The sequence below is a fragment of the Setaria italica genome, chromosome II (assembly GCF_000263155.2).
Source record: "Setaria italica strain Yugu1 chromosome II, Setaria_italica_v2.0, whole genome shotgun sequence".
NCBI classification, from domain to species: Eukaryota; Viridiplantae; Streptophyta; class Magnoliopsida; order Poales; family Poaceae; genus Setaria; species Setaria italica.
Window position 1 is genome coordinate 10463730 of NC_028451.1, and position 22710 is coordinate 10486439.

General features: G+C 39.1%; 1 protein-coding gene across 1 annotated transcript; it reads right to left on the reverse strand.

Annotated features, from left to right (window-relative positions):
- Positions 1-1817: 1817 nt before the first annotated feature.
- On the reverse strand, positions 1818-17293 carry LOC101769412 (endoplasmic reticulum metallopeptidase 1). Its single transcript, XM_004955931.2, has 21 exons — positions 16862-17293; positions 16690-16775; positions 15910-16011; positions 14983-15089; positions 14805-14905; positions 14222-14309; positions 13292-13380; positions 12321-12460; positions 12076-12235; positions 11799-11934; positions 10874-10970; positions 10066-10144; positions 9035-9094; positions 8242-8360; positions 6862-6986; positions 5971-6192; positions 4591-4751; positions 4267-4424; positions 4074-4156; positions 3903-3988; positions 1818-2247 (listed from the first exon to the last, which is right to left on the reverse strand). The coding sequence occupies exons 1-21, from the start codon at positions 17114-17116 to the stop codon at positions 2104-2106; spliced, it is 2598 nt and encodes an 865-aa protein (XP_004955988.1). The 5' UTR covers positions 17117-17293; the 3' UTR covers positions 1818-2103.
- Positions 17294-22710: the final 5417 nt, after the last annotated feature.

Below are 22710 nucleotides of genomic sequence, written 5' to 3' on the forward strand. Positions count from 1 at the left end.
GTGTCCAATTATTGGTTATTTCTTTGTGAATGCATTAAGTCTAGGAGTTGATTGAAACCTACTCTTGTGCATAATCCTACCTTGTTTAGAGGACATCTTTGCCACTTGTTCACTAATTAGTAACTATCCTATGCTTAGCAATGCTTAGATACTTCAAGCAACTTGGCTGCGTAGCTCTAAGGTAAATTTTTGTCATACATATTAGTCAAGGAAAAATAGCCTGGAAATTTGAAATGCAAACAGAAGCTAGAGATGGTAGTTCTGTCTGCTAAGTTAATTTGGTTAAGGCCCGATCGTTGTCTTAACCTTTGATCAAGTGAGTTTTACCTGGTTGCTTACTGGGTATGGGACCAGTAAAGCCCGGTAGATTAGTTGGCTCTCTGATCGGGAATATTTCTTACCCGTGCTTGACGTGCTGGAGAATGGCAGGGGCGTAGCTGGAAACTCACATGGAGATCAGGCCAGACGTGGGGTCCCATGTGGGGGTGCATCCCTGGGTTCGGGTAGTCATATTCCCAATCTTTGGGTGCGGCTAATCGAAAGGTCGCTATGTACAACCTGGACAGTTGTACATAGCTGGTGGTCAGGGTATCTCCTGCAGGATGTAGATTGATCCGGATCGTCGCAATTCTCAGTTATGAATGCACTTGATCACCGTTAAGCATCATAGTGTAATCCAGTTGAATGTAATGTTTTTCTGAAATTAAATATGTTGTATGATTTAGTACAACTAATTGCAAAAATATTTTTCGCCATCTAGACTGACCGGTCAGGTAACAAACTCAATCTGAAATAAAAGATAAAACTAAGGTTCCACTTATAGTAAGCTCCTTTCTACAAAATGTGAGTCAGCTAGTACACTAAAAAGCTATCATTCAATTTTTGAAAAAACTATCTATATTGGTTAGTCGGGTTAGTCTTGCTGAGTACTCTCGTACTCAGGGGAATCCTTCGTTGCTATTTCAGAACCTCAGCAGGAATCCGCCGAGGGAGAAGCCCCGAAGAACTAGGGTATTTTTACGAGTCTAATAATACCCTAGAAATAAAACTCAATTGTTTAATTGTCACCTGGACTAGTTTATGTTTTAAACTCTTAGAACTGCTCTGACCTGCATTGTTCTGACCTGCATTGTTAAGTTTGTTTCAAATTATGGTTCGTAATAATTCGCACCTCGATATGTACGTAAAAATGTAATATTTGTTGATACCTTCCCATCGTGGAAGTGATCCTGATGTATGGCTATGGATCACATCGTGGACATTTCGAGGAGTTCTAGAGACACTCGACGAACTACCGAACTTATACTATTTTAAGTGCGTTTCAGGTAATTGCGGTTCTGATAGCGATTAGGCGCACTTAAACCAGTTTAAATTGGGCGGTTCCACCACAGTGGCCCATTGCTCCGCCGCCTCCCCTCAGCACTAGCGCCTACCCCAGCACCTCCCACGGACAGACGGGATCGAAATGGGTTGAGTGTGTCCACTCATTTTGAGTTGATGCATTCGACCTGCATCCAGAAGAATATCGATGCGACCTAGTTCGACCCGAACCAAACACACCATAAGTCTCTGCACAGGCATCCAGTGTGCTTGCTCTTCTCACTAGAACACTCTCCTGGAATTCAAGTTTCTCCAAGGCTTTTATATCCGTCCCTAGTAAAATTTAGAGTGACCTTTGGGACGTTTATCATCCAAGCAAACCGTAGGGAAACATGCATTCCATAACTAAAACTCACCATTGATGAAACCCCAGCTTTAAAAGAATTCCTTCAAGCAACGACCAATGCACATAGGCATAGGCCTTAGAGAGATCCAAGTTTATATGCACAAAATATTTGCCTATCATACTAAGCTCTTTGTATTGCATGGATACACTCAAAAGCGATGGGGGGCATTATCTGTTATCGAATCGAGCTTCTCACAATCTTTGGAGTGACCGCTATAGTAGCAAGGTAAAGTTACAAAGATGTTACAAACATGCCAGCCTCAAGCTTGGGACCAGCTGATTGGGGTAAGAAAACCACATAACCCCAAAACATAGCACTATAATTCCACTTTTTACCCTCTAAAAACATTTACACTTGCTCAATCAAATACAGGACATCATACATAATATGTTGAGAAAAATGTGGTGAAGGCTGTCAAATCTGCCCAACTTGGGAAGAGGCTCTTCAGTTTCTTTGTGCTATCAACAATATACTGGTCAAGTACAGCTACATCAATTCTCAGACTTTCCGAAGAGTTGGCCTGTCATTATTCAGAGAAAGGTGTTTCACATTTCCCACGAAACAAATATTATGATGACAAACAAGAAAAGAGCTCCAACAAAGAAAGACAAACGATGAGAAAATAACCTCCAATATTTGAACATCCACATATCATAATAACTGTCAATGGAAGCCCCAATGGTATAGTTCATAAAAACATCGTTCAGTGGAGAAAATTAAAGGAAACTCCTACTTAGTTTGTGGCAGAGAAAATATATCACCAGCTTTATGGTTCTGATGTTTCAGAAATCATCTCCTTTATGACTACATAAGCTAGCATGGCATATCCAGTGGCGGAACTGAGGGGGGGCCGGCGGGGGCCATGGCCTCCCCCAACAAAGAAAAAAAAATTCTACTACCCCTTGTCAATTGTCAGCCCATAGACCATATCAGCACTCAGCAAGCCAAAACCGCAGGGGCCAAGCCCAATTGGCATTCTGTCAACTGTTGCCTAGTGCCCAACAACGCACACACGCACACAGGTGGTCAGGCAACGTTTCATTCCAATCTCACGACGCGCCGATGCTGCTAAAACCTCACCCACAGCCCGGTCTCCCGCTGCCTGCGAACTGCTGGAATCTTGCACTGCCATTGCGCCATCGACGACGGGCAAGCCGGTGGCCATGGCGGCGTGGCTGCAATGGAGGGCAACATCACGGCCGACCCTCTTGCTTCTGATGTTCCTCCTCCAGCTCAAACCAATGTAAGCAAGCCCTATTTCCCTAAGTCATATCGGTATATCCCATAAATTGTTTTCAATTTTATTTCTTCTCATAATATTATAGGATTTTTTGATGAAATTAGGCCAAAGACTTTTTTCTTACTCTACCAGTTTCAACTGCAACTACAGAGCGCATTTTCTGCAATGAAATTGGTTAAGACTACGCTTCGAAACAAAATGGAAGACGGATTTTTAAGAGATTGCTTGTTACTCTATATTGAGAGAGATTGCAATGAAGGTAACAGATTCGATTATTGATCATTTCAATATAGTGAAGAATAGCGCGGTCAAATTGAAATAAATAAGGTATATTGATCACTTTTGCAAACTATTCACTCTTGTGTATTGCCGTCGCATAATTAACTACTATAGTCATGGTTACCTATTGTATGCTTGTGCGGACAACGAAAAATTGGGACGAATTGCCAAAATTCTTGAACTGGCAAATGTTTATCTGGCCCCCCTTTAATTTTCTGCCCCGTTCTGCCACTGGGCATATCTGTCCACAGCAGCAGGCCAAGTGGAGGTGCAAGGAAAACAATGCGGTGTGGCCGTGTGGGTGGGGTGGTGAGAACATGTCTGCTATAAGAAGCATATTTGTCAAATATTATAACTATTGCCTATGGTTATACGACAAGACAGAACATCATGAGTTCGGAATTTTTTTTTGTAAATCTCTTAGTTCTTTACACGAATTTATACCTCAGAACATGCTTTAAGGCAGTTAGACATGTATATATAGTTTATCAAAGGGAGTAACCAGTATTCAGCTATGTTCTTCGGTATACATTATTCCCTTGGTCTTAATGTCCCAGTCTGCTAGAATTGAAAAATAACAACTAATGCCATTTAAGGACAAAAAAAAACCCTGGCAGTGATTCTCATGGGTTTGATTACGGGGCATGTATCATTACCTCCAACCAGAATGACCAATCCACATCGCTCTTTCCACTTAGTCGACAAATATATGATGGTGGCCCGCCACTTACACTTTGAGGAGCTAAGGAGGACAAACAGAACTGGTTATTTCCTGCCAGTCTAATGGAAGTAAAGATGAGTAAATGGCAGAAAATAATTGCAACCACCTGGGAGCATGTCATCAGCAAAGGACCATTTTGATAGTGGCCCAGTAACATTGAGCACAGCAGTCCAAATCTCTGATAATGAACTGAAATAGATAAAAAATATAAAATGAATATTCATATGGAAAAAAAGGTTTACAGGTTAGCAAAGTGTACTCTTTTCGATTGATGATAGTAAAACCCACATAATTCTTACCCAAGTGAGAGCTTGAGATGCACCGTACGCTGCCCATTGCTACTCAAGGTCTTCTGAACAAGTAGCTGGGGAAAAAGCTGGTAGTGCTTTCTAATCTCATCAGTTCGTGCCTGAAACTTCAAACTTCCAGAGAACAAGAAAGGGACAGGATATAGAGCCTGAAAATGAAACAACCGTATACTGAATATTGCTTGATGTGCTACCCTTCAGCATGCATTCCTAAAGGAACAGTATGTCTTGAAAAGACTAGAGGAACATGCGATAATTTTGGTGACTCAATGTTAGGCTATCAAACTACACAAGTAGACAATCATGATTACTCACCACCCAAGAGCTTCTATCAGAACGATACTTTTCTTCAAAGGACAACTCTGAGTTATCCTTCAGCCATTTGGCTGCCTCAGGTGCATTATTGAAAAGGAACTCCAACGAGTTAGCATCAACCACAGAGAAACCATAGTTTGAATCCACAACATCATTACCATCTGAAAGAAAAACATCAAACATATATTTTCATACAAATGCTATGGGAACGGCCAACGTAGATAAGTACAAATTTTGTTGCTCACAACGTGCATAATAACTTTTGACAAAATGCCAATGCTGAAGAGCGATCAATATTTAGACAGGGTCCAGAAGAGGACACATGTTTTGCTCTAATGCACTGAAAAAATTGTGACTAAAGAAATTCCATAAATTTTGAAACCCTGTACTACTATCCAACAGACAAGAATTGCTACATTGCAAACAAGAACTTGATTTCAATTTGAGCCAGAGCAGCTCAAGAAAGAGTTTCAAAGGATCAAATGAATACTTCAAATTGTTGCATCTTTGCAAACAATTAAACATTGAAAAAATGATTATGAGATGAAAATAGCTGTTTCATTTCAATTGATTCAACTTGGAAAGGAGACCAACCATGAGGAACTAGGTGACTTTTTGTTATTAAAGCAACCGAGATTGAGTTATAAGGCAGCGATTGAGCTAGAGGGACCCCAACTAAGCTAGTCTCAGGGCACATTGGGTTTAGTGCCAATGCCAGCCTTGCCAAAAAAAAAGGTAATATATATCATTTGGCTATTGTTTGGTTTCTCACCAATAAGACAAACCAAATATTGCCCACTCTCTGTGCCATTTGTGCCAAAACCAGGATAAAATTGAAGGCACCAAGAACGTCAGCCAAAAAAGTAGCAGCATAAAGGAGGATCCTCAGTGGGGTGGAAAATCTGATTGGTTGCATGAACCTGAGACTTTCTGATGTGTGCTTCAGATGACTTTTTTCCCTAAACCATGTACTCCCTCCGCTCCAAATTGTAGGTCGTTTTGACTTTTCTAGGTTCATAGATATTATTATGCATTTAGATATAGTGTATGTCTAGATGCATAATAATATCTATGAATCTACAAAAGCCAAAACGACATACAATTTGGAACGGAGGGAGTATCAAATTTATAACAAATTTGAAGAACTGCATTCCAAGGAATTAGTTGAGATATATTTTGAGGTTAAAAAAATTGCCAAGACATGGCATCGTCACAGACAAAGTTGGGACTTTTGGCAGTATTGGCATGGCAGATCTAAACACACCCTGACAAGATGAATTGGGGCTCAAACTAAACATGCCCTCAGTTCTTAAGAGCGATTAGCTTGTACCATACAAAGTGGGAGTACATAATTTTTTTTGCCATGACTCAAGAGCGAACCTGTAATATAAGAGTGTTGAAGAATAACTCTTTTTGGTGCTCCAGTGCTGTAAGGAAATAGTTGGGATGAGATAGCCAAAGCAACAACTGTAATTTGCAACAGGCCCTGGATAATTGAGATCTTGGATAACCAACGACCAGCAACAGGTGCTAGAGGACCAAAACACCAACCAACCACCAGTCCAACTACTGCTCCGACAATAACATCAGGCACAAAATATCCTGCAAGAAGGCCAAATCATTAAATTAATTCCTAACTAATGATGTCAAGAGGTGGAGTTTAGATTACAAATTGTCCTGGACATAAGAGTAGTCCATGCGGAACATTCTGGTTAATAGCTTATACTACGGTACTCGACTTCAATTAGAAGCCCCTAAAGGGGATTTCTTTCAGCCAACATCCAGTGGCATTTGTAGTGAAATACTGTTCCATCATGAGTCTGCTAGACGGCAACCCAGAATTCTTGCTATTTTCTATGACACCATGAGTCTGCTGCGAAAGGTCTATCTCGCCTAAGTCAGATGGTGGAGCCCGCTAAACAGCATCTTCCTCTCTGTGAAATTCTTCAGTTATGTTATGGCATGTGGAACATGCCATACTACCTAGTGAATTTGTCTTCCAAATGTAACTCATCAAGGATTAGATGGAAGATGAAAAAGAATTATATTTTAACAGGCAGAGTGCATTCCAACAAACAATCCACAAAACTAGAGCGTAATGCATGCGAACCACATTTCTCAGGTGTCTATAACCAAACACCAAAAAATTAGGGTGTCCAGGACCAAAATTGCGTTAATGCAAATATGATATGAACTATTCATGCCAAATGTTTTATAATGCTGCAAGTAATTCAACAAATTCTGAACTGAAATCAGAGGTAGTATACTAACCGTATGGTTTTGGAAGAGATCCCATCATGCCCATCTTTTCAATCAGGAACTGGATAAGGAATCCACCGTAGTAAATACAATAAAGGAGACATGGGGTCATGGGCACCACATACGCAACCAACGACCTGCACATTATTTGTCTGAATCAAAAACATTCAAAACAGAACTGGAAGGAAGCATACTGTGATGGCTGGATGTGGGCATAGCATGGAGAAATTCTGTTAGAGAAACCACGTGTAGAATGATATCATGGAGATTGAAATTATCAAGTAAACTCATAGACCCGTTATAGCAGGGTTTAAAGTTAACATGAAAAAACACAGAAGAGTATGAAATAGCTGAATTTGATAAAAAGTAAGCAAAAGGGCAAAAAATAAAATGTGTAGCAGATGTCACCATTCACACAATAACTTGGTAAGCCATGACTTCCACTCCTCTACTAGATAATTTTTTATCACAAACAAGAGCATCTTGACTTCCCAATCTCCAAAAAAAAGTCATTATTGGGGTTTGGATTGCTTCAGCTATCTCCCAATCCCAATTAACAAATTAATTAACTTTGGGAGGCACCCAAAAACTAGCACCCCCCCCCCCCCAACCCACCCACACAAAAACTCCCAATCCCTAACTGCTGCTGCGACTTGAGAGTGGACCTGGCATTGGGAATGAGATTATTCTGAAATGGTATTGGGGCTCTACCTAACACCGCCTTATTGGGAGACTGTTGGAAATTCTCAAGCACTCAGAGAGGGCTCTATACATGTTTTAAATTCACATGGTTGATGCAAAGGCTACATCAAAGATATAGGGAACTAGAGAGCCAGTAATACACCACCGTTTTCTAAAGCGCATCATCATAAATCAGTATGTCACATACATCATTTTTTTTACGCAACCATCCCACATCTTACAGAGTTACAGTTATGTTGTAGTATGTGCTGAATCTGATATTTCAAAAATCTATTCATGCTTAAATAGGTATAGGCATCACTTGTGCACTCCAATAATTCAATTAGCTCTCATCGCTGAAAATTTACATATTCTGTTTTTATCAACATGAATTCACTTAACCAATGATTACCCAAAAGATGCTTCTACGCAAAATCTTCATTTTTATTATCGAACTGTCCATATAGTGATTAACGATAAATGTTTGTTGATGGCATTCAATGCGTAAGAGTGCATATGCCAGTGATACTAAGTGACTGTTTTTGGAATCTCATAGTGAGGCATTAAGACATAATAAAATTAAAAATAATTTGTGTTGAGTAAAAAAATAAATGTGTATGATTAATAAAGGGATAAATGTGTATGATTGATCGCATTGCAAACGTGGAAAATAATTAAATGAGATCAATCAGTACAAGAGAGTTTGCATACTTTGTTGATTGTTGGTTCCACTGTCTCTTAATGATGCTAGAGATAAATCGTCCAAGAAGCATGGACATGGAAATGAAAAACGTCAGAAAGCCTCCACTCAGCCCAGCTAGCATGTAGGCCTGCATAATAATGAAATAGACTAGGCACAAAACATCTAGGACATAGAAACTAACTGGTTCAAAATAAGGCAAAATTGAAATAGAACATAGCTTTTGTACCATATATGAACATACAACAATTATTTCTTCTAAAAAGGGTATGGCTGTAATCTTATTATGCACAACATGAATGTTTAGAATATGGCCTTTTTTTGCAGGCTGCACAGTCAGTGGCTCATATACATGGAAGAAAATTACCGTATACAGGAAGCAACAATCTCTACTATTACAAAGAACCTTGTCAGTCATACTTCCACTGCCCCTCTCCCACCAAATAATTGCTAATAGGAAAACCAGTAAAAGAAGGTAGCTACCATTAGTTCATATCTAGGCTACCCCTTTCCTCACCTTGTTAGACCACCACATTCTATTGTAATATATCTACAACTAGTACGGTTGAAGTGTTATGGTGGTACTTTTCAACATGAATATACCCATATTATTCTTTTCTTGAACAAATCTACATATATTATTCGCAAGTTCAGTGTAAGCACTGATAATAACCAAAGTATAAGAAGCTGTATATACAGAAACTAAAACATTTTGCGAACGAGGTGCAGTAAAATTATTATTAAATAGTTGTGCAACTGCGATTTGTCAAGGTAAAGGGTGCTGAGAGATGTTCAAAACTATACCATAGTTATTGCAGAATACAACCCAAAAGCACCCCAAAAGTGTGTTTGCTCTGATAGCCCCTAGAATTTAAAAAACAAAAAGTCCATTAGAAGCCACAAACTAGATTCAATTTCAGTGCACTTCACCACCAGAAGATGTTAGCTACACTATATGCAAGGGATTAGAAAACATATATATTTTATCCATAACACAGATCATGCAGATTTCAGGATGCTGACAAAAAAAATCTTGTATCCACAAACGAGTTGATATACCATAAAAATTTATACCGCACAAGGATAGGGCCAATTGAGAATTCTAAATTATGGCCACCCTAATGTTTGTGCACATGTAGTCTAGATAACTATTACTCCATTTCAAAAGATATGGCTGTAATTTTTCCAATCATGTTGAAATATGTGATCATTGGTGCATGAAGATTAATTGATTTGCTATATCTTATGCATTCGTATATATTTTTACACCACTTAAACATTTGTAAACTCGACCCAAGCGGAGAGACATCCTGAAAGCATGGCTTGAAAGGTCGAGTAAAGTCACCGGAAAGCCGGCTCCACAGGCCAGGTGTTAAGTCTTAACCCATACTTTTGGGGAACACATAGCAAGGGGAAGGGGACTTTTTTATGTGAAAAACAAAGTTCGAGCCCAGGTTGCACATGTACAATCACAACTGGAGGACTTGCCACCATGCTACAAGCATGTTCTCCACAAGGCATTACGATCATCTATATGAAAGCAATACCGTAAATCCTAACTTTCTTATTGTTGCACATATGAAGTATCAAGTCTAGTGTAGAAAAAAGAATCGAACTATTTGTTCAATCTGTGGGCACTGATGATCATGCAATTGAGTCACTATTCATACATCAACAACCAATACAATACACTAAAGAAGCATCATCATATCTTTTTCTTTGTATTCTTCTTCATAAAAAAAGAACTACCAAAATATTAGATGTACAAGGGGACCAAAAAAAAAAGGAAAATGGGAAAGGATAGCACAAAGTACATGTTATAACTAAGGAAATACCCATGTAATCCTCGGCAGCAATAAACCAACCAGTGAAGTAGGGACAAACATAAAGAACGCCAAATAAGGGTGAGCAAACCTGCATCCGTGCAATGAATATATAAGAATATAAATTTGATTAGTACTCCCCTCTGTCCCAAAATATTCTAGTTTTATCCCAAGTCAAACCATCTTCAGTTCGACTAAGCTTATAGAAAAGAATAAAACTTATGATATCAAATTAGTATTATTGGATCCATGTCAAATACATTTTCATAGTGTACTTCTTTGATGTAGTGAATGTTGATACTCTTCTATATAAACTTGGTCACACGTAATATAGTTTGGCATAGGACAGAACTATAAATGCTTATATTTCAGGACAGAGGGAGTAAACATAATAAAGAGAATGTTTCACTTCATGTGTTCTCAGAAAGTAGCATATAGAAAGCTCAGGATACTGTGGCAAATTTCACATTCATTCATAGGTCATTGCACATTCTAGCATGCATGTGAGAAAGCACCTTAAAGGCAAGACATTACGATGAAAATCACAGAGCAACACTCACTGCAAGCTCGTACTATATAGACTTGTAGATAAAAATGCATATACCCAACAGAAAACCTGTTATGGAAGGAAATGAAAATATCGACAAAATTGGTAGAAATGACATAAATGAGTGGAGGTGGATGCACATATCTAGAAGCAACACTGTCGCGACTGAGTAGTGTATGGACGCAAATCAGACCCTCAATACACCTTTCACATTCTAGAAGAACTATGAAACGCCTATTGACACCAAAAATTTCTAGAAAGATAAATAATTACCAATTCATTGCATTCTTTGTGAACAACAATCTTAATGCTGCTGCCCCAGCAGGGATAAATATGGCAAGGATGACACCAAATGCATGTAGTAACATTCCTGCAAACCATATGTGAGGAAATTATAGCTGGCCAGCACATTATTATACAGAATTATGTAATACAAAATTGCTTAGTGATAATGCTAGTATTTAATCAGTTTGCTTTTAGACAAAATATGGAATTATGTTGTCCATAAATCGTTTCCTGCGATTGAGCACTTCTCATAAAACTTCACAAATTGGAAATTTTATATATAACCCAAATTAAATGAAATATTATCTATAAAGCCAAAAGAAATATGTATGCATAAGTAAAGAAAAGATTTAGCTTCAGAACACTACGAGAAAGTTCAGCTTTTACCAGAAAATAGCATTCAAATATTTAGCCTAAGCAAATACCAAATGTAAATACACAATGATTGTGCTAAGGCCCTAGCTGTAAAGATGTCAATGCGTGACCTGGAAACTTTAAACTTGAGGGAGGACAAAAAGAATTATAATTGAATTTCGTAAAATTAGACTTCAGTGTTATATGTCAACTAATCATTTGACATTTCTCATCTCACATGAGTTTCTTTGAGTATGGGTTTATATATTTATGTCAGAGAGAAGTGTTTAAATCAAATTTTATACAACTAATCATTTGACATTTTGCTTCTCACATGAGTTTCTTTGAGTATGGCTTTATATATTTATGTCAGAGAGAAGTGTTTAAATCAATTTTTTTACAAATTATAATAAAAGAGCAGTATATTTGCAAACAGGTAGCCTGGACAAATTTAAATTTTAAGTCCAGATACGTCTCATACTCCCTTCTACCTTCTTAAAAATCCTCCACCCTCGTACGCAAAAAGTAAAACAGTCAGATGTACATTTCAGTCACTTACCTCTTATTAAATCCAACAGAGTTACAGACCATGACATCAAGCTAATGTTCGGGAACTTCAGGAACAGTGGTACAAGAAAAAAAATGGCTATTGGTAGACTGTGAAGAATCACAGAGACGTCACGAGAATAAAAAACCTGTATGTAGGAAAGAAGAAGAATAAATTTAATGACAATTCACAAGTAATGGCAGATACACATGGCATATGAAAAGTGGGAAAAGAAAACTTGTTCACATCCAAAAGGTGTTGCCCTCAAATTTGGAAGAACATAACTTACCAGGAACCAAGTCAAATAATCAAAAAAGACAGCTCGTGAATCCTCAATTCCATCCTTAGCAGCTTTACTGGATATTTCATTCTCTTTTAACAACATGGAATTTGTGAATGCCTTCACTAGGAGGAATAAATTTTCACCACGTGCTTGAATACTTCCAGGACTGGTACAGAAAAGATAATTCTACAATTATAATATCCCATATAAAATATTAGAAATTCTTCTTAGGACAATAGTTTAATACATACAGTAGATTCTCCAATGTATCATATGAAGTATGATAGAAATAACCACCCAGAACAAAGATAATATCGAGTCCTGGAATGTTGGTGATGTCTTCAGCAAATATCCTATAATCTGTATCACCTGGAATTATTCCAAACATATCCTGTATATCCGAAGCAATACGGACAAGATGGATTATACAGTACTAGACATTAAAAGATTGAGTGGTTGCAACATGTATCAAAGAACAACTCAGGATGAATCCAGCATCAGAAAAGAGCATCTTAACGATCTTAACAGAATATTCACATACAGATCACTATTGGGTTCAATAGTACACAGTTTATTTAGATCCCTAAGAGACATGAACCAGTGAGTTACAAAAAATTGCCTAATTGTGAAAAATTATTTTCTGCATGCTACTACGTCTCCTTTACTTGTCGATTTGGATGTTCTTTGACCATTTTTTCATAATATTCTCAGGACCTAGAGAGATTTTTTAAAAAGGCACAGGAAATGGGAATTTGGGGTCATTATATTCAATGACCCGCCCTTCTCTTTTCCCTCCTTTTCTGTACTTGCATTTACAATCTGGTGCCCTGTTTAACTACTTGCTCATTTACTGCCTCATTGGCCACTGACATGCTCACTGCCAGGCTATCCTATCTACCAAAACTCAAACAAAGCAAATTATTGTGATAAGGTTACAAAAACAGTTCTTAAGAATAGTTTACTCTCAGTCTCGGAAACTATTGGTAGAAATATGAATTGCTTGTAAACCTCAAAATAAGCTTCTATTTTTCCCTGAGCTTGGCTGACAGCTTATAGGCTAAAGCTAGGCCGAAAGACAAGAGCTAGAACAAGCATGAAAATAGCCTTATGAAAGGAAGCACATGAAATGAAGCAATAGCGAACAACCTAAATAAAGTATATGAACCCTTTTTCACAACTTATATAAGGAATGATGCAAGTTAACTAGTTAAAAAGCAAGAACCTGTGCGACGCTATTGGCCATAGGATACTTTGCAGTCTGAGCATAAACACGAGAAGGCCACGATCCAGGTCCAGATTGACAAACTAAATCTGGAGAGGAAAAGACAAATTGCTAGTGTAAGAGTCACATCTAAAATCAGCATAGTTGTCAAACAAGATTGATTTTTTAATATGCCTATGAAGTATGGTTGTCAGTGTCAACAAAAAAGCCATTAGTAGTTGTACCTTTTATCCAACAATGCCAGCATCAGTTTAATCATAAATCACACACACACACACACAAAAAAAAAAAAAGAATCCATAAAACAGAATTTGTACTTTCCACAAGGAACAGCGCTCAATTGCTACCTTAACACAAAATAGTAAAAGGTTTCTCATATCTAGAACAAGAAGCATGAACTATCAAATATCTGATAAAAGTATGTCTTAACATTAATTCAAAGGTCTCTATATTATGAATCGGTCAATTCAAATTAATAGACTTAAACAGTTTGAGAAACTTATCTGATGGTCCTTTCACATAGGGAAAAAAACTATAGGCTTGCAACAGCAATTCCATTGGATGCAGAACAAAAATATTTAGACACACAGCAAAACTTAACCACCAATGAACAAGTAACACACGCCAATATTGAACAGTGGTTGCAGGCAGAGACATAATAGCACATGAAAACTTCAGATACTCAATCAGAATACTCGGTACTCTACTATTCTGAGAGTATATCTTATGAAACTAGTATATGCTAGAAGTTACCAACATACTAGTGAACCATACACTCGAATGATAGTCTTTCTTGAAAACCAATATAAAATATAGAAGTAGAATACATGAATACAATAAGAACTAGTACCAAATTAAGATGAAGCTTGTCTTTAACTGTGTTGCCTTAAGTAGCACAAGAGCACATAATAAATAAGTGCAAAATAATACCTGTGCCCCCACTTCCAGAAGCTTCAATATTAATGAAAGCACCAATTGTGCTGTTCCATTTATGTGTCTTAATAAAACCATGTGAGCCCTGGTTAAACAGCATCGAAGACGGGAGAGGTGAGTTGCTTCATTGGATTTGTTATACGAACAAATCAACAAACAAAATCGACACAAGGTTTATAATTTCTTTTAGATTCTGCTTTGTTAAATCCACTTTTTATCAATTTTTATTCCACAAGAAGAAGGAAAAAATATTTGGAGGACTTTGATGTTTCTTTTCTGTGACAGATAGACTATTGGTAGGATTAGACTATTACTAGGTTGGCCAACTCTACAATTCTTTTGCGCCAAGATAAATGAAATTATGAAAAGCTTCATAGAGGTAATCTCCTTGCAGATGAGAAGATTGAAGTTATCCAGCCCTAAGTACAAAATTAGCTCAGACTAAACTAAAGCACAGCCAACTAAAAAGCACTTCCAGTATTGAAATAACTCCCAGCACAACAATTATCATTTTCATTAATACATTATATACATATGGCCAAGTGGTCAAGCAATTAGGTGATAACTGACAGTAACATACCAAAAGAAAAAGTTCTTCTGCACCATTGAAAAGGAAAATCACCGGTCGAGGAGGTACCCACCCAGAGTCAATGATGAGTCGTGATAGCTCAAGCATAGATGCTGGACAAGAAAAATCCATAAGAAGTCTGAATCATAAGAACAAGGTCTATGTTCAGAAAATAGACATTTGTACTTACCAACACAAGAACCACAATCTGCCGCACCAGGAGATCCAAGTGGACTGTCAAAATGCCCGTTCACCAAAAAGGATGGATCATCATCTTCTGAAACATTTGATGAAATCCTGTAATTAATTGTTATATCTTAGAAAATAATTTGACTCTTCAGAAAGAATATACAAGATAAACAGATTATTCCCCATATTAGAACCCAAACCATAGTTAAAGTGGCCTGTGCTAGTAACGGATTCTGACCTACATTAGATTATTATATGAATTCAACCATATAAGCCATGGGAAAACACCGACACAAACCATGCTAGCATTTTGTGGTGAAGCAAGGTTGGAACGGGATGGAGTTTTGGGAATATTCAGGGTGCTTCTGCAAACTCTTCACTTAGAGGTGATGTGACTCAAATTAGGCTGGTCAATTTTCCAGCTTGGTAACCGGTTCATCCTTTGACCAGCTCGATTGACAGTTTCTGGTAATTGCAGGGTGGTTCAACAGATGAATGGTTAGTACTTATTATGCATCTAGATAGCCTGGTTACACTCCTACCATATGGTTATGCAAATGAACTGTATCCACTGCTTCTTCTAAAATGATCCAAGTGAACCAGACTCAATGCAATTTCCAGTTTTAGTCCATATACTTGAAGAAGATTGTAGAGGCAAAATTAAGAATACATCCTAAATTAACACAAAAGTTCTACGTTAAACATTTTAGGAAGGTATGCTTACAAACGCACACTTTAGATAAATTGTACTAACAATATGAATGGCATGCATGAAAGTTAATGTTGACCTAGGGAGAAATATTGAATTGAGTTGGTTTTAATTGTTTCTTGTGTTTGATAAAATTTTAAGCCACCTAACTAAATGGAGTTGAAATTTTAGATGAAAAAGAATTTCTCATAAGATGGGAGAGCAAAATCACGAGTGTACCTCATGACAATATTCTTATGATTCCTGTAGCCTAGGGTTACTCTATGACGTAGAAACATCATGCTGAAAGAGCCGCTAACAAGCATTTCATCAACCTCTATTCTGCAATGGGAAACGAAAAGCGATGTCAATAACAGATGATAAGTAGAAATGAAACTGCATAAAACTTGTTCTATCAGATTACCGAAAATTGGGCCAACATATTCATTCACTCCAATACAATATGTACTAAACAAACACTTTGACAGGGTGACTTGGAAATCATAGGATTTCAGCTATTCCAACCAAATTACAAAACCACTGAAAAAACCTAGTGCAATATACTGATGGTGCTAAGCAGATAGAAGGATGTGCCCTTGATAATAATATTGGCCAATCGGAGGGCTTCAAATGTTAATTTCAAGCTACCATGGATCTGGCCCTGCTTATTTGTTCTGCTTGGACCACGCTTTCTGTCCTTTTTTGTCCTAAAGACGAATCAGTTGAGCATCTCACAAACTGAGTCCACGTAGCAGATACACTGTTAATGTTAGCAGCTCACTAAGCATACAGGCCGATACTTCATCGCATTCCAACTTTAATAGATCCCGATTTAATGCGATACTAGGCCCAAGACGCATTCCAGCGAGCAACCATCGGGCAGGACCACAACTCAACACCCGAGAACAGCAAAACTATCGCTATCACTGGAACCGCGGAGCAGAGCAGGCATTGGAGGATCCAAATCAACCAAAAGAGCAGGGGGAAAAAAGCAGGCGAGGGGCGACGGGGGAGATTCACCTGTACTCCGGGCCCGCGCGCGCGGCGAGGCCCTCGAGCTCCCCCTTGATGTACTGCGCCGCGGCCTCCAACCCCGGGCTCCCCTCCTGCAGCAGCAGCAGCAGCAGCAAAACACAGCGGCAAACGAATCAGCACCCCGGCGACGAACCACGAGCGGGCAGGTGGGGCGGACCTGGCGGCCGGGGATGTCGACGGCGAGGCGGTGGAGGTGGCGGAGCACGCGGCCCTCGGAGAAGTCCCCCGGCGGCGCGTCGGCGCCCAGCGGCGCGACGTGGCGCATGTGGATGACGCGGTAGGCGAGGAGCGAGAGAGCGCCGTAGAGCGCGGCCAGCGCGAGCAGCACGCGCACGGAGTCCCCGGAGCCCGCGACGCCCGCGCCGGCCGCGGCGGGGGCGGGGCGCCGGCGCGGCGGCGCGCGGGTGGCCATCGGATGCGGCGGGGAAGGGAGCGGGCGGGTCAGCCTCGGCGGCGCCGCCGCGATCGTCGCGACGCGCGAGCGAGCGAGGATTCGGAAGGGGCGTGGCGCTGTGCGGGGGACCCTCGTGACCCCGGCGGCCGCTGCGATTCTGCGAACGGGAAGATTTGGTTTGACTTGGTTCGTGGGAGGCGAGCTGAGGCCTGGGGGTGGGGGGTGGTTTCAGAGTTGGTGCGATGGCGGGGGCCGGCCGCCGTGGGCCCGTGGTGCCGTGCGTAGGGAGGTCTTGGGCGGGCCGGAAATTCTTGACCCGGGAAAGCATACCGTGCGTGACGGAGACGGCCAGTTTGGACGGGGACGCAGGAAGTCGCTGTTTTGGGTGGAAAATCCTCGCCAGTCCAGCTCGTGTTTCAGGGACGGGGCTCCTCTAACTGTAGGCCCCTGCTTTGAGTCACGGCACGCGGGGCCAAACGTGCTTGATTCATGTGGCAGTGACTTAAAAGTTAGAGGAGCTAAAGTGAGAGGATCTACTTCCGCTTTCAGGCTATCTCAAACGTATTTTTAGGTGAAAAAATATTTAAAAGCATCTTCAGGATATTACTCATTCTCTATAACCAATACATTTTCTCTCTCCCTCACCAATAATATTTTTTATATTTTGTAACTAGTGCTGTAGCAAATTACCAAAACACCTCATACCCATGAATAGGGTAGAGGGATGAATCCCTTTCATTTGGGTGGGAGGGAGGTGTGTTTTAGTGATCATCAATTTTGTTTTAGTAATAGGGATCGGATTGGTAATCTGCTGGAGGATCTCTCATCAAAAAAGACAAGTTTTCAGTATTGAGGATAAGAAGGAGTAATCTGCCTAGTAAATCGGCCTATGTACTTCTTTAGTCCCCAAGTTATTTTAACTTTATTTAAGGTCAAAACATTTAAAGTTTATCAAAATTATAAAAAAAATTAATATCTACAATATCAAAAATAAGTATCATTAGATTTATTATTACATATTTTTCATAGTATATCTAATTATTATTGTAAATAATGCATATTATTTTTTGTAAATTTAGTCAAACTCGAGATGGTTTGACTTAGTAAAAAAGGAATGATATTCTTTTTAGAGGAATGGAGTGCATAGTGGTATGGGGATATTTATTTTACTTTTAAAAAGTAAAACCTTATTTGTCTAAAAATATATCTACTTTTGTTTTAGAAATTGACCAAATTAGCATTTGCTATAGCCATTTTGGTCATTGGCACTTTGTTATTCTTTCGGATGGTACTTAAATGCTCTATCGCTCCTCAGCCACAATGTATCAAGTAATCAACAAACACAACCCAAAGTAAAAGCAACCCTCTCAAATATTTTGTGGCATCATCACGTGGACAAGGACTTTGTCCTATAAATAAAGAAGAATATATAATGTTCCAGTAGTGAACCCAAATGTTAATTGTATTATACTAGATTTTATTTAGTTTTACTTCTGCTATAGCCACCCCTAAAAAAAAGGAGGTTAGGTGGAAAACCACCAATTTTGTGAAATACGAAGAAAGCACCTCAACAACATGTGATGCAATTTTAAAAAATGCAATGGAAGTGAAAATCGAAGTGACACATTATGGGTTCATATAAATTTTCAAGATCAAAATTGATTTATTTTGAAAGATATGAAATAGTGAACAACAAAAATGAACAATGTTGAAACAAAACTACTATTTATTCATTTTTTTCCATTTTGTAATCTCCAATCCGGCATATAGTACCTTTAACAAAAAGACTTCTTGAAGGATCTAGGACCCTAAGCATTGTGCTTTGGTGAGTTTTGGTGATTAATGACATCTGAATGTAGTAAGACTAACTATTTCCATGAGTTGATATGTTAGGTTGAGTTCTGGCATCAAGATAAGGGTTGATAGCTCATTGGTCGAGGAGCAACAAGTTGAGGTTGTGATTGATGACAACAAGATATCATGTGTCGATGGATAGTCATTGAGAAGGTGTGAAGAAATATGAACATCATGAGTTGATGGAGATCAAAAGCATGGGCATGAAGATTTTGTGATCAACAAGTATATGATGTTGAATGAAGTGAATGAGAAAGAGAGTACACTGAAGATGTGGGAAACAAAGTGGTTTCACGTGGCAAGATGGTGAAGGGCAACCAAGACTCAACTGCGATGGACCATGCAAGGGTGAAGAGCAAGCAAAGAGCAAGCAAGAGGCTTGGCGCCGATGGACCAAGGCAGTGGTGAAGGGCGAGTAAATGCTTGGAACCAATGTACCATGAGAGGCCATATGAAGCTATGAGTGATCCACATCAATCATATGAAGAATGTAAGAAGATAAGTAGTCACGTAGATTGAAGAAATGAAAATGAAGGATCATCATGTGTTGATGAGAGTCAAATGATGTGGTGAGAAGTTAGAAGATGGAAATCATGTGTTGACCGACATCAAGTGTATTGATGAGATGAAATGGACGGAGTCTATGTGTTGATGAACATCAAGTGCCCTGAAGAAATGATGGTAATGGACATAATATGCATATTAGCATCAAGCTAGACCCAAGTGGATTTGCTTAAGGCAAAGGTATGAAATGTAGGGCCTTTTATTTTTGCCAGTCTTAGTGATTAGTGGAGAAAAGACCGATTGATAAGATAGAATGCCATACTATTAAGAGGGGTCTTGATAATACTTGAGTCTTTACTAGGTGTTGAAAAGCTCAATTTTGGATATGCATACTAGTCTTGGCTTGGAACCGGTAGTTTGATAAGTCGCTTAGTAAGTGGTTGATGGTAATGGTTTATTGTGCATCTTGGATTGCAATTTTGCTTTGATACAATGTGTTTTGGGTCAAACATTCAGTTAGCATGTGTAGCCCTCTGAACAATCTTTCCATAGAGTTCAAGATCACCTAATTTGGACATCGGAGCTAAAAGTTATGGCCGTTTTACCAAGCTTCAGTTATGCTGAAAATGGACCCACGGACAGTCCGCCGGTATCGATTTTGAAGTTGGATAGTAACATGTTGATTCTGTGTTCAAGATAGAAATGAACAGCGGGCGGTGCGCCGGTATAGATTTCGAGGTTGAACGAAGTCTAGATATGTCTATGGCCCATCTATGTGTTTTGGAATGATGAAATGCGGATGGTCTGCCCCTGTAAGGGCGGATGGTTCGCCAACTCTGCAACGGTCAACTTCAAGATGCATTTATTGATAATATAGCCGTTGGGTTTGAACGGTGGACGGTCCGCGAAAACAAAGCATTTCAGTCTGCTTGAATGTAATGGCTAGTTTTGGAGGGTTGGCCTATATATACCCGGTTTCCTACGTGTTTGGCAAGGGGTTAGGCATCCATTTGAGCATTCTTGAGCTTGTGCAAGTCCTCCCCATGAGTTTGTGCATGTGTTGCACATAAGAGAGGGTGAGAGGCAAGATTCAAGTGCATTTGCATAAGAGATTGAGCTTTAGACACTTGGTGGAGGGTCAAGTGTGTTTTGACTTATTAGTATTGGTGTTTGCCGACACCTAGACGGCGTGGTTGTGCTGTGATCTGGTGATCTTCTCAAGAGAAGCTTGTGAGAAGGCTTGGTGTGCTTATGAGAGGCATTGTGCTCACCTCACCGGAGTGGTGAAGAGCAATTCTAGTGGAATCAAGGTGTGGAGTGGTTCTTTGATCCAAGCCGGCTCAAGATCAAGCGGAGTCTTGATAGAGGTGCGGTTGGAACATTGAATCCACCTCAACGTGAATTAGGGTGACCGGCAAGTCACCGAGACCACGGGAAAAAAATTCGATCTCTCCATTGTGGTTTGTCTACTTGAGCTTATTTACTTTTGCAATTACTTTCAAGCAATTTACATCACTAGATGAACTTGAATTGCTTGCTTGTCACCCTAGAATTGCAAACCTTGATCTAGACATAGGGTGTTGTTGCACACAGTTGAGACTTTGAATTTTGGGGGTGTAGTCATGTTTTAGCCGATCATTTTAATTCTATATCTTTATTGGCTAAGCCTTGTCAGAATTTTTAGGACCGACTATTCACCCCCTCTAGTCGGCCTCCTCGATCCTACACTTCTACATTTTATGTATAAGTACTTTCAACGGTTTAACTTAATCATGTTTCTGACATAATATGTTACACTATCCCACTTTATTTGATATTAGGAAACTTAATCATGTTTCTTTTACAAAACGAACCAAATTGATATTATTGTAGCCATTTTGGTTGTCAAGACATTTAACTTTTTATCATCCTTACGGATGGCGCTATGTTACCGTTCATCTGCAACATATGAAGCAATCAAAAAACACACCTCAAAAGCGAAAGCAATCCTTCAAATATTTTGTGGCATCATCATGTGGGTCATAGTAGCCATGTTCTAGGAACATTGGAACGAGGAACGAGGACTTTAAGAAACCATGGTACAAAAGGGGAGGTGCAATACGGGCCAAGCACAATTGGAACGATGTTTTGAAATAAAGAACATTTCAGACTCCCGGCTAGATGGCAGCTTAGCTGGTTACTAAATTACAAGAGCAAGAAGTCTTTGGAGACTTTGGATATAAAGTCCTGATTCGTTGGACCAAGCGCAAGGTGTTGCAGCTCTAGTACTCAGTACTCTTGTTGTCCATATCCCAGATGTAGTGGATGGGCATTCCATCAGCTTTTGGGATGATGTTCCCGGTTGTCCCCGTTCCTTGTTCCATGATAAATTTTCCTAAACTCAAACATGGTCACATTCCAGGTTTTATGCCACTAAGATGGGGACAAGAAGGACTTCGTCCGATTCCCATAATAAGCCCAAATGTTAATTGTATTATTTTACTATACTTTGTCTTGTTTTACTTAGTCTCTTTCCACCCATAAACTAAAAAAAGGTTAGGTGGAAAGCACCGAATTTGTGAAATAAAAAGAAAGCACTTCAGCAGCATTATGCTGTTATTTAAAAATACATTGGAAGTGACACATTATGCTGCCATATAATTATTTCAAGACCAAAATTGATTTCTTTTGAAAGGTATGAAATTAACAAACAACAAAATGAGCCATGTTGAAATTAAACTAGTATTTATCTGATTTTTCTCATTTTGTATCCTTCGTCCAAATTGAGTTTGAACAAGAAGTTTTTGGTATCACGTTCCCAACATATATTACCTTTGAATAAAAATTTTCAACATTTTATTTAGAGTGCTTTCAACAGTTTAGCTTAGTCATGTTTCTCACATAATACTTGTGTGTCTTGTAACTAACTTGTGTGTCTCCACCTCAACCACATGGAGAAAGAATTTTCACGGTTATGCGGTGCTATAATAGATAGATTAAAGAGTAGGTTCGTATGAGGGTTCATTCTTGGTGCATTATGACAAAGTTTCTCCTATTCAACTTATATCTCACTTGTGCACCAGCTCTGCTCGTTTGATGGACTATTTATAACATGGTTGTAGTGATGATGAATCAAAATCTTTATGTTAATCATACATTTTATCCTTTCAAAAGAATCGTACATTTCTAAATTAAATCATGTAAACTAAAGAAAAATAGCAATTCAGTCAAATAGTTTCGTTAAATTTTTGAATGAAAATGCATGATTTCGCTAA